The sequence below is a fragment of the Macrobrachium rosenbergii genome, chromosome 21 (genome assembly GCF_040412425.1).
Source record: "Macrobrachium rosenbergii isolate ZJJX-2024 chromosome 21, ASM4041242v1, whole genome shotgun sequence".
Classification (NCBI taxonomy): Eukaryota; Metazoa; Arthropoda; class Malacostraca; order Decapoda; family Palaemonidae; genus Macrobrachium; species Macrobrachium rosenbergii.
This window is the reverse complement of record NC_089761.1, coordinates 19,101,831-19,118,555: the sequence shown is the minus strand read 5'-3', so window position 1 is coordinate 19,118,555 and position 16,725 is coordinate 19,101,831. Positions and strand designations below refer to the sequence as shown.

The 16,725-nt window shown below is 35.5% G+C and overlaps 2 protein-coding genes across 6 annotated transcripts in view; one reads left to right on the top strand and one right to left on the bottom strand.

The window, feature by feature from the left end:
- The window catches only part of LOC136849741 (troponin C, isotype gamma-like), a 53,175-nt gene extending 41,663 nt beyond the window's left edge, over window positions 1–11,512 (top strand). The window contains exons 2-6 of one of the 4 annotated variants that reach the window (XM_067123125.1): window positions 3,575–3,602; window positions 6,380–6,523; window positions 7,797–7,916; window positions 8,611–8,742; window positions 9,779–11,512. In XM_067123125.1, coding sequence (XP_066979226.1) covers window positions 3,575–3,602; window positions 6,380–6,523; window positions 7,797–7,916; window positions 8,611–8,742; window positions 9,779–9,804 — 450 coding nt within the window. In that variant the 3' untranslated portion in view covers window positions 9,805–11,512. Of the gene's footprint in view, window positions 1–2,851; window positions 2,880–3,574; window positions 3,603–6,379; window positions 6,524–7,796; window positions 7,917–8,610; window positions 8,743–9,778 lie in introns of all 4 variants that reach the window. The other 3 variants (XM_067123128.1, XM_067123129.1, XM_067123127.1) reach the window with 3 other exon arrangements.
- Window positions 11,513–15,720: 4,208 nt separating this feature from the next.
- Window positions 15,721–16,725, bottom strand: part of LOC136849747 (glutamate receptor 1-like) — a 330,227-nt gene continuing 329,222 nt past the window's right edge. For both annotated transcript variants that reach the window (XM_067123138.1, XM_067123137.1), the window contains exon 15: window positions 15,721–16,038. In XM_067123138.1, the coding sequence (XP_066979239.1) occupies window positions 15,979–16,038 (60 nt within the window). In that variant the 3' untranslated portion in view covers window positions 15,721–15,978. The remainder of the gene's footprint in view (window positions 16,039–16,725) is intronic.

The window sequence follows — 16,725 nt, the reverse complement described above, 5'->3', positions numbered from 1 at the left end:
GAGAAGCACTACTGACGTTTCTATTGCTTTTTACACTCTTTTCACTCTGCTAATAGATCACTCCTTTTCTACTTGCCGAGATGCGAGGCGCAAATATACTTCTTGTATACTGTTCTAAAAATGTCTTCTTACACCTACCTCCCTTGACTTTCTTTTACTGTGCTAACACTGATACTCTTATTCCCTCGCATCTCAGCTTTTTCTTTGGAAAACTGCTCTACTTTGCCATTTTTCAACTGGGCGTTGTGGCCCTCAAATATAGATAAATTCACCCTACTCGACACAGCGGCGTGCGAAAAGTCTGCTGGAGTGAAAGTGTCAGACTTACACCTTTGCCATTCGTTACCCTAATAATCGCAGCCTTTCTCTCAATCTCCTCTCTGTCAAGAGTCACCTGTTCTCTTCTATCCTTGGCATTTTCCCCTCTTAATTACTCTTCTGTCAAGGAGTAATTCTTAGAATCTTTCACTATCTCCCACTATGCCGTTTCCACTATGAAGGCGAAGTCACTGTGTAAATAGCGGTGCTTGTTGCTTGGCTACTGGACTTTGGATATCCACATTTTGATATCATGTGACACAAATTTACACACTTTTCAATACCTTTTTAGATTTCTGTAAAGAAAACTATTGTGCCGGCTTTGTCTGTCCGTCCGCGCTTTTTCTGTCCGCGCTCAGATCTTAAAAACTACTGATGCTAGAGGGCTGCAAATTGCTATGTTGATCATCCACCCTCCAATCACCAAACTTACCAAATTGCAACCCTCTAGCTTCAACAGTTATTTCATTTAAGGTTAAAGTTAGCCATAATTGTGCGTCTGGCAACGATATAAGACAGGCCACCACTGGGCCCTGGTTATAGTTCCATGGGCCGCGGCTCATACAGCATTATACTGAGACCACCGAAAGATGGATCTATTTTCGACGGCCTTGATTATACGCTGTACAGAAAACTCGATTGCGCCGAAGAAACTTCGGTGCATTTTTACTAGTTTTTTTTTCTTCATGAGGGATGTGATTTATGCACCACCCCAGGAACTAGCTGCATCTCACCAAGCACAGTTCTCCCAAGACTGACTTGTGGCTGGGAAGTTCTTTGATTTTATCTGAACGGTCTGCAACTCAACATCGAAAGGGGTACATGAATTTCAGACGAACACGACCAAACAGCTAACATTCTTGACTTTTCTTTTATTTTAATGCTGGGAACTATTTCTCGCTTTACAGCAACTTCTTTGGGCTCTTCTGGACCCAACCTTGTTGTGTGATCCTCTACTACTGCACCTGCTCCACCCATTCCCGCTCTCTATTGCACTTTATCCAGCTAAACTTTCATTTTTGATGTTCCCTGCAAACTTATTATTTCTGTTCGCATGGCCCTCTCAATGTGATATAGCCTGTATCACTGAGGCGTAGGAGAAGGTGACGGTGGGATATCTTTCTTCCTCCATCCCAGTCTTAGTGTGACTAGGATAATAGGTCTCTTGTGTTTGGAGGGGGCATATTATCAACCTTATCTTGCACTGACTTTTTCTGCTTTCAAATTTTTATGGGAGATGCAAAAATAGTCTGCATAGTGCAAAGAACTTCTTTACAAAGAGAAGGGTTATAATTCTGGCTTAAATTTTTTCAGCAGTCTCCTCTTGATTTTAGCTAAATCCATCATCTAAAAATTCTGTAAATATGGCTTTTCCTCTTTCCCAGGCAGATGGATATATGACTTTCCCACCTCTAATAAAAGCCACCAGTATTGGCTACTTAATTCCCATTATGTCATGATTAAACAATTCTTCAACAGCTGAGCCTGTTGCTCAACTTGTTGTCAACCATACAACGTTCATCATTTCTGAGCACAAAGTTCGTGTGCTTTCAAATCAGTGTAAAAAGTCAAAGGGTCTGTTAATGAACAAGCCCCAGTAATAGACCATATTTCTCACCTAATTCTAACCAGTGTTATGTAATTATACTTCATCTTGGGAGCAAACTTTAAAATGGGCATTTCCTAAGAAGGGTAATTACTCTGACCTACCAATCACTCCTAACTTTTTAAAATAGTTTTTAACATAGTTTTGAAAAGAATTTTATTTTCATCTTTTATTAAAACTCCTGGAATAAAATCTCACAAGTCATCAGTGTGGATTCCATATGGCAAGATCAGCTTGATAATTACAAGTATACGGCCATCCATTCTAAAGTTCCTGGGTTCTTATGTCATTATCTTCATGTGTCCTTCACTGACTGGCAGTGGAACTTGTCTACTACTGTTCAGTCTGACAGCACTACCTCTATCCTACGCTGGTCAGACTTCACAGTTCCTCATTACTGCCTAGAAGTCTCCCTGTAAGATCAGTACTTTATGGTATTCACCTCTGCAATGCGGAACTGTCTTCATAATTTTTCTATATAATTTTGTGAACTCGTCAACTTACTTCTTTTTAAAGGCAGTATTTCTATTAATGTAAGTTTGATCTATGCAACCACGTGGTCTTTGTCTCAACATTTTAAACATTTTATACATATACATATATATACAGTATATATCTATATATATGTGTGTAATGTATATATACATAAGATATATCTATCTATATATATATATATATATATATATATATATATATAAATTATATATATACTGTATATAGTGTTGATATATAAGCATGTGCATTTTTTGGGAGCACACCTGTTTTATTGACCTGGACGGTCAAGTTCATTATTTGAAGTATGGCATTTATAACACTTGAATATCACATTACATGTTGAAATGCATTTATATTTTTCTCACAAACATGTTTTTGTTATTTTGTGTAGCCAGAATATTCACCTTCATCACATGATTTGTTTTCTTCCAGGGCGGTCTTGAACCAGATCAAATTGAGGGTTGGTATTATAAAAAAAAAAATATCAATTTTTGTATATATTTTTTTTTATTTTTGCTAATGATAGCGCTCTTAGTCCAGTTGTTTCATGCAATAGCTATTATATTTTTCTTTCCATTTATTTTCCCAATGTTTTGTAGATCATTGTCATTTTCGTCTTCATTTTATTGCGATTTTCTCACATCATCATCATCGCCATATACAGCTGCATTTCAGGACAGAGTCCTGTAACTCGTAATATTTCTATTTCAGACTTGAAAATTGCACTCCGCGGGCCTCGGGTGGGCAAGAGTCCCACTTTTTCTCTCTCTCTCTTACCTTTGCATTTGATGATGTTCTATTACAGTAAACTTTAGTGAAAGCTGGTAGAGACAATAATATATACTGAACTTTTGAAACTCACAAGAATAAGATGAATAAAAAAAAAGGAGATACCGTTTGGAAGTTATCAGCTCTCACTTGGCCACAAATCTGAGATGGTCCTGACGAGCAGATTTCTGCTCACAGACAATTAAATGAGAAAGAGAGGGAATTCTAGTGGATGCTAAATTATAAGTGCAACGTGTCAGTTGTGTTTTGTCACATTCCTTCTCTCCTTCGCTTCCATCATCAGTTCATTATTTCTAGTCTTAGTGAGTCTTTCTGAATGTCATTGTTTCTTATAAACATGATCCTTAGCTTCATTTTCCATTGCAGGATCAGCTCGACAAAACACAAATCGAGGGTATGCATAGAGAACTTCCCCTCTCGCAATGACCTCTCAAGTAATTCAGCGTTACCAGATATCATAAATTTCCCAGTGGCAACGAAAAATTTATAAATATTAGAACAATAATCTCCCATTCTCGCGGGTTTTCCAAGATGTAATGAGGGATAAAATTTATACGAGATTCTTGGAAGTTTTCCAAAATGCTATAAGGGATAACAACCATAAGAGACGATCATCACAATAAACATAAGACTGAAGCTCAGTGGAAATTTTCTATATCTGGTAACACTGAAACTTAACCTGCCCCACCCATTCACCGCAGGACCACTGCATGTTCGCCCCATTTCTTTTTTGAGACTAAAAATTACTGACCATAGCGAACGCTTTATGTAGCTGGCCTGCTGTTTATGTCAATTTTGTTTTGCAGTAACTTAATAACACGTTGTTGTAAGTCTATATATTACGTATAATACTTGTATCTTTTCAAGATGACCTGTACGATGATCATCGAGGTTCTTGTCTTATTTCATGTATCTTTTGGGAAAAGAAATGCACGATGCAACAGTTCCACATTTCACAAAAGAACGTCGCATTTTGCCGGAGGAAACAGCACAATTACTTGTGCTTGAACAAATATCACGGAAAATTAGAATAGCCTCCGAAATGAATGACGAAGAGACACATGGACTATTCTATTGTTTCCCGACACTGAACAAACCACAAGACCTTCTTGACTTTAATTTGCTTTTCATATTAAAACCATTCCCCACCTGGGAACTGTTACACCGTGCATTCTGCATCGTCATATTGGACTTGACGTGATTTTTACAAAGTAGATGAAACTTCCTAAAAGAAGTATTTTTTTCCAATAGATCAGTTGCGGTCCATGAGTGATAGTGAAATATTAGATTTTTTTTTATGAACGAATGCCTTGATCTTTGCCACAGGAGCACAAAATCAAGGATCATGTTCACTTGTCTCAAGGAGCACAGAACGTTTCCATTTAGATTTAAGAATAATTTTTTTACGATGGGACAATCAGTATAACACAGTTCATAGCCTGTGTTTGGCAGACTTTCACCTGGGTGTCTTTTGATGAAGCCTCGAGTATTCATTCCAGCTACAGGGCAGGTAAGGTGGAATAATTAACAAACATAATACAAATTACTCATGAAAAATATTGCCTTGTAAGCCTTGAACACTTTTGACAGAGTTTTCATGTCTGTCACAACGTTAGGTTCTCTTTAAATGCTTCCAGAGCATTTATTTCATTCACACGTCCCCTCTGGAGCAGAGTTTCAAACTTTGGCGGGACAGAACAGCCATCTGTCCCGCAGAGTGAGAACGGAGATGGAATAAGTGGAGCAGATTCATTTGTTATTCTTGTGGCCACTAAAGGCTTGTGTCTGTTATCCTCAAAGAGCTTCACATCTCTAAATCCTCTGAAGTAATTACTTAAAATCTAGTGAAAATGGCAGTTGTGAAGCCACATGATTCTTAAAAAGCAATTGTCTCAAAACTCTAAGATTCCTGTTTACTCGGTGACTTTTCACACACTTCCAGTGCATAATTCTGTCATGTTCGCAGTCCGCAATTATTACAATGTAATTTACTTTCAATTATTGAAATTCCTCCGCATCATACTTCGCTGAAACGAAATTTATGCATCACAATAATACCCTCCCAAAAACAGACCTCCCCCCAAAATATCTTTTCGAGATTTCAAAGGGAAAAAATAATGCATTTTCTTTCTCACAAACTAAGGACCTCTCAAATAAATTCACAGTGCTCTGGCCAAAGCTTTTAGCCCCAAATGCCTTCTGAAAGTTTTCCCTGCCTTAAATAAGTCTTCCAATTTTTCTGCCACAACTGTTCAGTAAATTTCAAGTATTTAAATACCTCTGAACTACTCTTGACTCTACATGAAAATATCTAAATAAGTCTCACGGCCTTAAAAAAGCTCTCAGCATTAGTTTAAAAAAATTTCACTATTCCATGACATTTCCTAGAATTATCATATTTCTCTTATTCCCTTAAAAAAAAAAAAAGGTCTCAACACCCAATAAAATGTAACAGTGACCATAAAAAAAAAAAGTTTAAAGCTGTATTTAAGAAAGATAATTTTGGAAGAAATTCAGGAACCCTTTTCTTTTCCTGAAAAGCACTTACTTTCAAATAATAAATAGATAGGATATTATATATACTACGACGCTTCATCAGAAGGTTATCCACCGGAAATACTAAAACTCCTACGAGATTCTACGTCTATCTGAAGGGGAATATCCTCTGCGTTCTTCATATATTACGCAAAATTTTAGTAAACCAATCCACTTATCAAAGAATTACGAATTGAAATTAAAGTTACACAAATTTAAAAATCTTTCTCCCCCCTCCACACATTCCGTTAATAAATATGCATTTCTTGGCCTCCCACGATTTTGTTTTTGTAATATACTGTATATATACATTCATATATACAGTATATATATATATTTATATATATATATATATAAATAAAAATATATTATATATATGTATATATATATACAGTATATATATATATAGTATATATATATATCCATATATATATATATATATATATATATATATATATATATATATATATATATATATATATATATATATATATATATGTATGTATGTATGTAGTTTAAGATACAATACCTGACTCCCACCCATCTTGTTATAATATCTATCCCACTTAAAAAAACACTCTCAAACCAAAATGTTGCTAAGTGTTGCTTGTGATGCCACCCTGGGGTGGCGCGCAGGTCTCAGAAAGGCCTTCGACGCCTTCGACATCGAGAAGAAGGGCTCCATCAACACCAACACCATCGCCACCATCCTGAGGATGATGGGCGTGAGGGTTTCCGACAAGAACCTGCAGGAGATCATCTCCGAAGTCGACGAGGACGGTGAGTCAAGTGTCAAAATTTCCTTATAAATAAATATCAAATAAGTGACACAACGACAAAATTTCCTGTCGATAAATATATGACAAACAGTGTGATAAATACATATGACTGAAATAATCACTGATAAATGAAGTAAAAATATGAACGACAGAAAAAAAAGAAGTATTCAAACAAGAGCTACAATAACAATGATCATAATCAATGGATAATTCTGAAGATTTAATAAGTGACAGAATTTTGCATGATCATTGTTATTGTAGCTCTTGTCTGATGGAGCCATTTTTTTAAGTGCTTTATTTTTAGTTCATCTATCAGTCATCCGTGTTTATCAACACTGTAATATTTTTATTCATATATGACAAACTGTTGATAATTATAGGTGACTGAAATAATCACTGATGAATGAACTGAAAGTACAGAACGGCAGAAAGAAAAGGCGTATTCAGACAAGAGCTACAATAACAATGATTAATATCCATGGAATATTCTGAAGATGTCATCCGTTAAAAGAATTCTGATGCTTTTATAGAAATATAAATAAAAATATGATAAACAGTGTTGATAAACACGGATGACTTCAGAAAAAAATAGGCTTATTCAGACAAGAGCCAATAACAATTATCACAATCCATGTAAAATTCTGAACCCGTAGCCCGTTAAAAGATTCATGATGCTTTTATCAAAATGGTGCCTTTCTTCTTCTGCTTGCAAATTTCTCTTTAATTTTTACTGGCAGATGACCGTTCATCTTTTTTTTTTTTTTTATCTTATTCTATTTATTACTTTGTCTACTCAATTTCACTTGCCTCTTCTTTCTCGTAATTGAGAAGTCGATTTTTAAACGAATGGCTTAGTTAATTTTCACGTGAGCACCGTAGGGCAGATAAATTAATACCGTACTCCTAGTTATCCAAGACCCTGAGAAAGTATACTTTAGCTTGGAAAACTGAACGTAACTCGCTATCTATGCAAACTTCCGAGTCAGTACTTCCCCTTACTGGATCATCCAGAACTTCCTCAAGTTAGAACTTCCTAGTCAATCAAATTTAGAAGACAAGAACTCTGAAATGCTCAGATTTCCAAATTCTGCAAATTCCAGTCAGTAACTTCCTAATGCTAGAACTTCCTCTGTCTGCATTTTCAAGAGCCAGTAACTTTCTCTGCATTTTCAAGGCCCAGAAACATTCTCTGAAATTTTAAGAGCCAGTAACTTTCTCTGCATTTTTAAGAGCCAGTAATTTCTAGCACTGAAACTTCCTCCTACTGGTTCCAGGATCTGGCGAGCTGGAATTCGAAGAGTTTTGTGCCTTGGCGGCGAAGTTCCTGATTGAAGAGGACGAAGAGTCATTAAAAGCAGAACTAAAAGAAGCCTTCCGTATTTACGACAAAAAGGGTAAGTGCAGAGGAACTGGAATAAAAGTACAAGTAGAAAATAGAACAGAACATCCTGCAAATTCATAATATACGACGATTTTATCCAGTCAACGAATAAGTTTGGCACATGCTATACACATTCTTACATGTGAATTTTTATCACATCACCGTGACATTTTTTATACACAAACATTAAGCTACAAATGTCATTTAATATCCAATTCACTCTACCTCCGAAATAATACCAAAGGGAAATTATGATTAATAAGTGATAGTCACCTGACCTCTCATGACAGTCGGATGGTAGAGAACTCGTCACTGAAGTCACTGATAGTTATCGTCGGTGGTTCGAGTCCATCAGGTAACTATATATAATATATACATATATATGTATATATATATATATATATATAATAATAATATATATATATATATATATATATATATATATACATATATATATATATATATATATAACTATATATATATATACATACATACATATAATAACATATATATATATATATATATATATATATATATATATATATATATATACATATATATATGCACATACATACACACACACACACACTCTTCCATTCCCTCCATTTCAAACAGAAACTATTCTATGCCATTCAAAATCCTTATAGCCCTTAAAAAAAATTTCACCTTCCGACCTACATCTCAGCCACCTTTCTTGCCCTGTGTAGGCGATGGCTACATCACGACGAGCGTCCTTCGAGAGATCCTGAAGGAACTGGACAACAAGCTAACCGAGGCTGACTTGGACGGCATCATAGAAGAGGTCGACGAAGACGGTTCCGGCACTCTCGACTTCGATGGTAAGCTGGTTATCAATTTTCCTCTCTTGTCCTTACTTCTTGAGAATGCAAAAGCTTAATGGTAAATTCAGTTTTCACTTCATAAGCTTGAATATTTCATTTATGATACTAAGGCCCTTCAGCTTTGTTCATTTTAAAATTCTTGAGAGTGCAAAAGCTTGATGATATCTATTTTCAATTTACAGGCCTGATTATTTCATATATTATAATAGGGTCCTCAACTTTGGTTTTTATTTTTAAGATATTTCCTCTCATTACTGAAATGGCATATTCATGTCATCTAAAAAATATTTAGTCTCCAACCAGTTTTCTGCCCGGCCTGCTTCTAAACATCTAAAATTCATTCTATAGGCCTGAAGCATTCTTCACATATGATAATAAGTCCCTTTAACTTTGTTTTTTTAAAGATGTTTCCTCTCATTACTGAAAGGATATTTTCGTGTCAGCTGAAAATTATTAGTCCCCAACCAGTTTCCTGCCTTTGGCTGTTTCTGAACCATCTAAAAATTTTTACACGATGTTTAGAAATACTTTGGGGCACAAATGTATAAACATTACCATTTTTCTGGAGAGAATAAAATAGTAACCTATCTTTCTTTTATGGAAAGTATATCATTTATTCAGCAGAGTGAGCGGTTATCATTATATGTTATCATCTTACTGGATTAGTTTCCTTCTGAAAATCAATGTTACTTATTGACGTCAGATGTATGACAATGGCATCTTTAATGTATGAAAATGTCATCTTTACTGTAACGTAACATCGCTCTAATCTACTAATGATACTTGTCACGAGTTTCAGTCAGCTCTGCTCTCTCTCTCTCAAAGAATTGGCTATGGATAGCCATCAAGTGGTGTTCATTTAACAAACCAATAATTTTCTTCGAAGTTTCTAAAAGCTTAAAAAGTGCAACAAGCAAATCGTGTTGTCTTTGTCTTGAAAGACCTCTCAGCCTAGATAGGAAAACTTCAATTATTTTATGTCTAACGCTGCCTCTAGTCTAGACCTGTGCTCTGATTTTCCTGTTCCTTTCAGAGTTCATGACGATGATGGCGGGCTAAAATTCTTCATTAAAAATTCCTTCCTTTTATTCCTCTTTTCCGTCAGCTGTTTCTTTTCTGTCCTCCTCCTCTTCCTTTTCCTTTTCCTCCTCCTCTTCCTCCACCTCCTCATTATTTCCGTTTTTATTTCTCTGTTTCCTTCTGATCTTCGTTTGCTCACTGGACTCTGTGAGAGACTGTCCTTCCACGATCTCTCAAAGCTTTTTATTTTTAAAACGATTCTCACCAAAAGTGCTCTAACGTTCGTGACATACTAACCACAATAAAACAAAAATAAACATTTCAAAAGATTCACCAGCTATGGGACGGTCGTTGTTGAAAGTGACACCATCCATCAACCATCAAACAACCGACCAACCAACCAACCACTTCTGAGTAGCTTCTGTGTCTAACGTCTCCTCAGAGTTAGTACACTCTCCTAGTCTGTCCGTCGTGTGCATATCAGTGTCTTGCAGGTTTACCTCAGTCATCCCCGCCATCACGATTCCCGTTTTCATTCGCAGAGTTCATGGAGATGATGACCGGTTAAGTAAACAAACGTAGCTCCCCATGACCCCTCCCCATATTTAGAAATCTGTTGCCTGGAATTATTTTAAGCATCCCGTCCCCCTGAGTATTTTCCTTACCTACACTGTTCACGACTTTAAAGAGAGGCCGAGAAAAACAATAAACAGCCTCAGAGCTACAGCTGCAACTAGAACTTCGAGGAAATCCCCGCATCCAAAGACTTTTTGTGTAAGAAAACCAGACACGTCAAGAGACTACCAAGAACCATTGCCAAGCTATCCGCCATGTTGGAGAGAGGTGATGTTTCCGGTTTAAACTTTGCCATCGATATTCATGAAGTGTCTCATACTCTAATAATGTTTTATTTCTAAACTTATCTCTGAATACAAAAGCCACAAAATAATGATCTCTCAAAAGACAAAATTTGGGGTGCAAATCTTGTGTGGTTAAAAGGGACAAAATCACACCTCAGCCATTTCACGTTTTAACACTTAAGTTAACATTAACTCGATAAGTTTTGTCATTACTCCATTCATAAATTTATTCAATCATACATTTTTTCTTTTTTCTTTTTTTTCCTTTCATTGCTATCATATGTTACCATTTCTAAAAATAATTCAGATACCAATTGCAAACCCCCTTAACGTTAAATAAACGCATAAATGAATATATGACATCAACATCATAACTAATAACACCAGTCAAATCAATTTAAATAACACAACACAGATAATCTTAAAAAATGACAACATGTTTGTCATTTGCAAACCATACGAAATCACTTAAAGATACATTACACTTTCCTTGGGGGTGTATTCATCTAAGTATGTATGATTTGGTCTTAAGAAAACAATCTCATTGTAACAGACGAAGAAAGGTCAAATTTGACAGGAAGATTCAAGTCAATGAAATGCAAAAATATTATATTTCCACGTATGCTTATACATGTTGCATATAAGTATATGTGTATGTTTACACATGTTGCATATGTGCAGATGTATAATTACCAACTGCATCAATAAGGAGTGAAAACCAACTTCTTCACCCTGTCAAATAAACAATCTACTTCAATATTTTGATGATTTACATTATGTTTCCTTTCTCTTCACATTATTCCTATTTTACATGATTTTGTAACTCTGTTGTTATTAATCATAAATTTACTTTACTGAAGATCTGCAAATAAAATGTTGGAATGGAATGCTAGTTTTATTTTCTGAAATTAGTTTTGTGGAAAAAATAATAGGAAAAGTTATTGACACTGCCAGTACCAAGGGGAGAGAGAGAGAGAGAGAGAGAGAGAGAGAGAGAGAGAGAGAGAGAGAGAGAGAGAGAGAGAGAGTATCTAACTTTGGTCCTATCTCTCAGGAGTTGGCCGTTATCTCGTCGGGGTTGAGAGAGAGAGAGAGAGAGAGAGAGAGAGAGAGAGAGAGAGAGAGAGAGAGAGAGGGTGGGGGGGAGGCAGGCTGGTTTAAAAATACAAGAGTTATAAGAATTATGCATGCAGAGAGGGTCGAGATAAATCAGTAGAGATAACGAATTGCGAATTATTATCCTGAAAGAGGAATTATGCACCATTAAAGGTAAAAACTGATGAAAAAGAAAGAAATACTATCCTTAACCATTTAAAAAAAGACCAAGTTTAAAACCTTCAGGACAGCAATCAGAATACCATATTCAAAATTAAAGTCTGCGGATGAAAACTGGCTGTCATGAACTGAAGATATTACGAAAAGATTTTATGAATGATTAAAAATGACAGGATATTATTATCCAACATCTAAGCAGCAACAATATTTCAACACCTAATTCCCACCATCAGAAAGCAAGAAACTCAACTGGAAATGCGAAAGAAAGAGCATGAATAAATTTGCACCCAAAGTTTGAAGATTTGTCATTTGTGAAAATAAACTCAAATTCGGAGAGCATTTACGTGGAGACGTAGGTGGTAAACAAGTGATCACTCAAATTGTCAAGATAATGACCTCCACCGCCACCAATGCATCCACCCAACTCCTCCCCAACAACCCCCCTAAAATAAAAGGTCAAAAAAGAGTTCAATGCCTGAAGATGGAGTCACAACAATAGCCCACAACCCAACGATAAATTTATCAAAAGGAAATCCCAAAATTAGAAAGCAGCACAGGAAACAATATCGAGAAAATCTGATGATTCAACAATAATCGAAATAAAACTCAGAGTAGAATAGAAAACATCTAGATAACGGAAGTGGAAATTGAATATAAAATGTAGGCCAAAGGTCAAGCACTGGGACCTATGAGGCCATTCAGTGCTGAAAGGGAAATTGAGAATAAAAAGGTCTTAACTGTGTAACAGGAGGAAACCATCGCAGTTGCACTATTGAAACAATTGTTAGGAAAGGTGGAAAGAACTATACTATGAACGGAGGTACAGTAAAAGGAATGAAATGGTTACAGGTAGGGGCCGAAAGGACAGTGTAAAGAGCCCTAACTAATGCCTACAGTGCACAGTGTCAGGTGCACTGACGGCACTACTCCCCTGCAGACAGAATAGAAAAAATAGCCCAAGATTGTGGGGCTCAGAAACAAAGGCGGTTTCTAAGTAATTGTAGGAAAGAATACTTAACAGCTTAAAGACTCCGCAGATTAAAAGGTATTATTTGAAAATAAGACTGAAGTCAAAAGTTAAAACACAGAAGATAGTAATATAGACGAGAACAAAACTTTGCAGTTAATCATCCGGACACACTTTAAATATAAACTTTATGGAGAGGTTACGGAAGGTATGTTATTCTCTGGTTTGGAACAACATATCTATCTATCTGTCTATATACACACATATATATATATATAGATAGATAGATAGACAGATAGATGGATAGATAGATAAACAGATTGAGATCATAAACATACCTACACTTTTGTGAAGGGTACAAAAATATTTGTATAAATCATCTCTAACCTATTCGCTTGGCTGTTTTTAAAATTTTAAACAGTAAGAAACCCAATATTTAAGACTAAGATTTTGTATCGCTAAGGAAACACACACTACATTATTTTCTCTTGAAATCAACAGAATTTAAAAAAAAAATTCCTGGCTGATACTAAAATGAATGAAAAAAATTAATCAGTGAGAATCGCGAACTGTTCCGGTAGATAAAACTGACTGAAGTCTTTTACAGGGTTCCCAGAGGTGTCGAATCAACAGTAACAGGATTAACAGAATTTAGTTAATGTTTCTCAATTACGCAGTTTTACATTAACCCAAACTGGACTGTAATGTAATGACAAGGAAAATACTAAATGTTTTCATAATTCAGAAAACTGTTGAAATATCGGCATTTCTTGCTAAATTAAATATTTAACATCGAGCGATGAAATGTCACTATATCTTGAATATTACAATATAAAAAGGTTGGCATATTAGCATAACTAGACCCACATTAAAAGTAGTATTAAAGAGCAAGTATAAAGAAAAGAAAATATAATACTTATTTTCCTTTATGTGGTCGATTCAAATTCGGCACGGAGATGACTGGGGGCTGTAATGAATTCTACCCAAAACAATGCATAATGATGTATTTCCCATTGAATAGGTATCAAAATTAATCTGAAAAGTGGTTGTCTACACTAATTGAAAACTATCTCAAAGGATAACTAGCTCTCTGAATTGCTTTATAAGATGAGCAATCTCCGCAACAACGGACGTATAATAATAATAATAATAATAATAATAATAATAATAATAATAATAATAAGAAGAAGCACGAAAAGGGAACTCACACCGAGGAATCTCAAACATCCACCCACCGCTTGCTAGCAAGCACGCATAATCTACCACCCCCTAGACCTGGCTCCTCCACTTATGCTGTCAACAATAAACGAAAAATAAGAACCTCATTAAAACCTCTCTGTTCTCATCACAAACCACTCCCGTTCGTCTTGTGTGAGGCATTATCCCCTTTAAGATCTTTCTCTCAGACTCTGAAGTAAGGGTTTTCCCTTATTTTAAATTCAGAATATAATAAGGACTGCAATCGCTTGCAGCCACTCCGCGGCTGTGCTATATTTAGCAGTGCATGGCCCGTGCATTTTAGGGTAGAATGAAGGCGCATATTACTCCCTCCTCGAATTCTCCCTCTCTTTTTTTTTTCTTCTTATCATTATTTACTACTTCATTTTTTACCATTAACTCCACTTCCTCGCAGTTATCTTTTCTCTCAGTCCTTCATAATTATTGCTTGGTTGTTTCTTCCGCATACAAGCATCGACTACACATTGCAACGTGTTCAAAAGGTTAATATGTCCGATGCTTTCATATTTTACAATCGTGTCTAATCTGAGTTTCTCAGCCAAGAATCCTTACTTTTAAGATTTTCATGGCGCAAAATTAGTTTAAGCGAAATTGGGTTCTAATAATCTTCCACATATACATGTTACGTGTATTTAAAGAGAAAAGAGTATCACAATTTTTTAAAGTAAATTGTATTTTTCCTAACTATACAAACCTGAGGTCCTTTACATTAGGAATTGCTTCGCCGTAAATTATTCCTAATGTAAAAAGGACTGATGGTTATATATCGTGCAGAACACATATACATATATATACACATATACATACTTAGAGTATATATATATATATATATATATAATTATATATATATATATATATATATATATATTATATATATATACATATATATATATATATATATAGAGAGAGAGAGAGAGAGAGAGAGAGAGAGAGAGAGAGAGAGAGATCAATGGAATGAAAGAATAGTTTAATCATAGTTTTCATGACTGGATGTGACTCAAAACGTAAGGGAATACAAAGAGATAGAGAGTCTGATAAACAAAAGCACCCGAGAGCTGAAAATATGAGTGCAGAGATGTTGTCGAGAGGTGATGCATTCTTACGGATGATGCATTTTTACACTAACGGGCTGAGTATTTCGAAGAGTTGTTAAAGTACATTAGTGAATGGGTTAATGTAAATATGAAAAGGGTGGTGGCAGGTATACAAGGAATGCAGTAAAAAAAACAGTAAAAGAATAAAAGACGACGTGAGTTGATGGGATTACAAGTGAGATGAGGTGTTAAGGAGGTGGCGAGAGTTTAACTAAGTAGCTGACAAGGTTGTGCAAGGTATGTAATCATGAGGGAAACATTCCCATGGAATAACTGGTTTTTTCTTTTTTTACTTTTTGGGTGGGGATGGATAGAATAGTGTATAGCAAAAGGTGATATATGCCAAAAGGGTTTGTAAGGGAAGAGCAGAAATTATTTAGAGACACCAGGATAAAAATACATTCTCTACTAATCAAATATTACCTAAATGGAAGATAATCAGAATGAACCTGAATATTTTTCTAGTTAGTAATGTATTCATGCATGAATGTACATATGTATCCATATAAGGATAACGAAGAAAGTTAAAAACCTAGCTAAGGAATATAACTTGCATTTCTATTTCATTTCAAGTATAGAATTCCAAATACTATTGTCATTTTTACATGGTTGATCATATCTGAACTAAAAGCATAAGGCATGAAGACTAAATCGAAGTTGATCGGATGAGGTGATGACGCTGAATGGGAGTGGAGTACGTGCCTAAAAGATTTTCCACGCCGTTTTGTGCTTCACCTTTTTCGTTTCACTCCAAATGAACCTTCGCAAGGTTAGTTCCTCAGGACTCGAGCCTGACCATATTCCCCGTGCCCGCTGGAGGCTGTAATATCCTTTTTATCTGTCGAAGATACACAAAATTAAGAACTAAATGGCTGCACTGGGTTCAGCCTTGCAAGTAAAGTTCTAATGCTTATATGTTTTAATAATTTATGGGCTTTTGTAATTACCGAAGTGCATAAGTAACACCTGAAGCGTGTAAAATTTAATAGCCACATGGCAACAAGGTGTACCAGTCTGGGTTTATAATTCACAATGCTTGGCACTCCACTGTACAACACGCTTTAATATCATATATGACATATTATTAGCTCGCAAAAATTACTTTTGGAATGGAGTGCCACTACACGTTAATAAAAATTAGCTGAAAATATTGGCTTAAATGAGAAACGCAACAATTCTCCAGATCTTTTTTTGTATGAGTGTAGTCACATTTAATGAACTAATTAAGGGAATCAGGAAATATCATATGAAAACAAAACTTCATAGTAAAGAATATTCACAATTTCCCTTTTGTTATCTTGAATAACATAAGGATTATGTAAACAAAGAGTAAAGAAAAAATATAAATTCCAAAGAAATAAGGGTAAGGATGACATGCTAGGAAGGTCATGTTCACCATTCAACTCAATGAACTTCAGTCATGCAGCAGTGTGTCACTCAGTGTTTATGAATACCAAAGTCAGGAGGATGATTATTGACCTTAAGTCACTGTATACCAAGACTTGTTTAAAAACTTGAGCTTTTC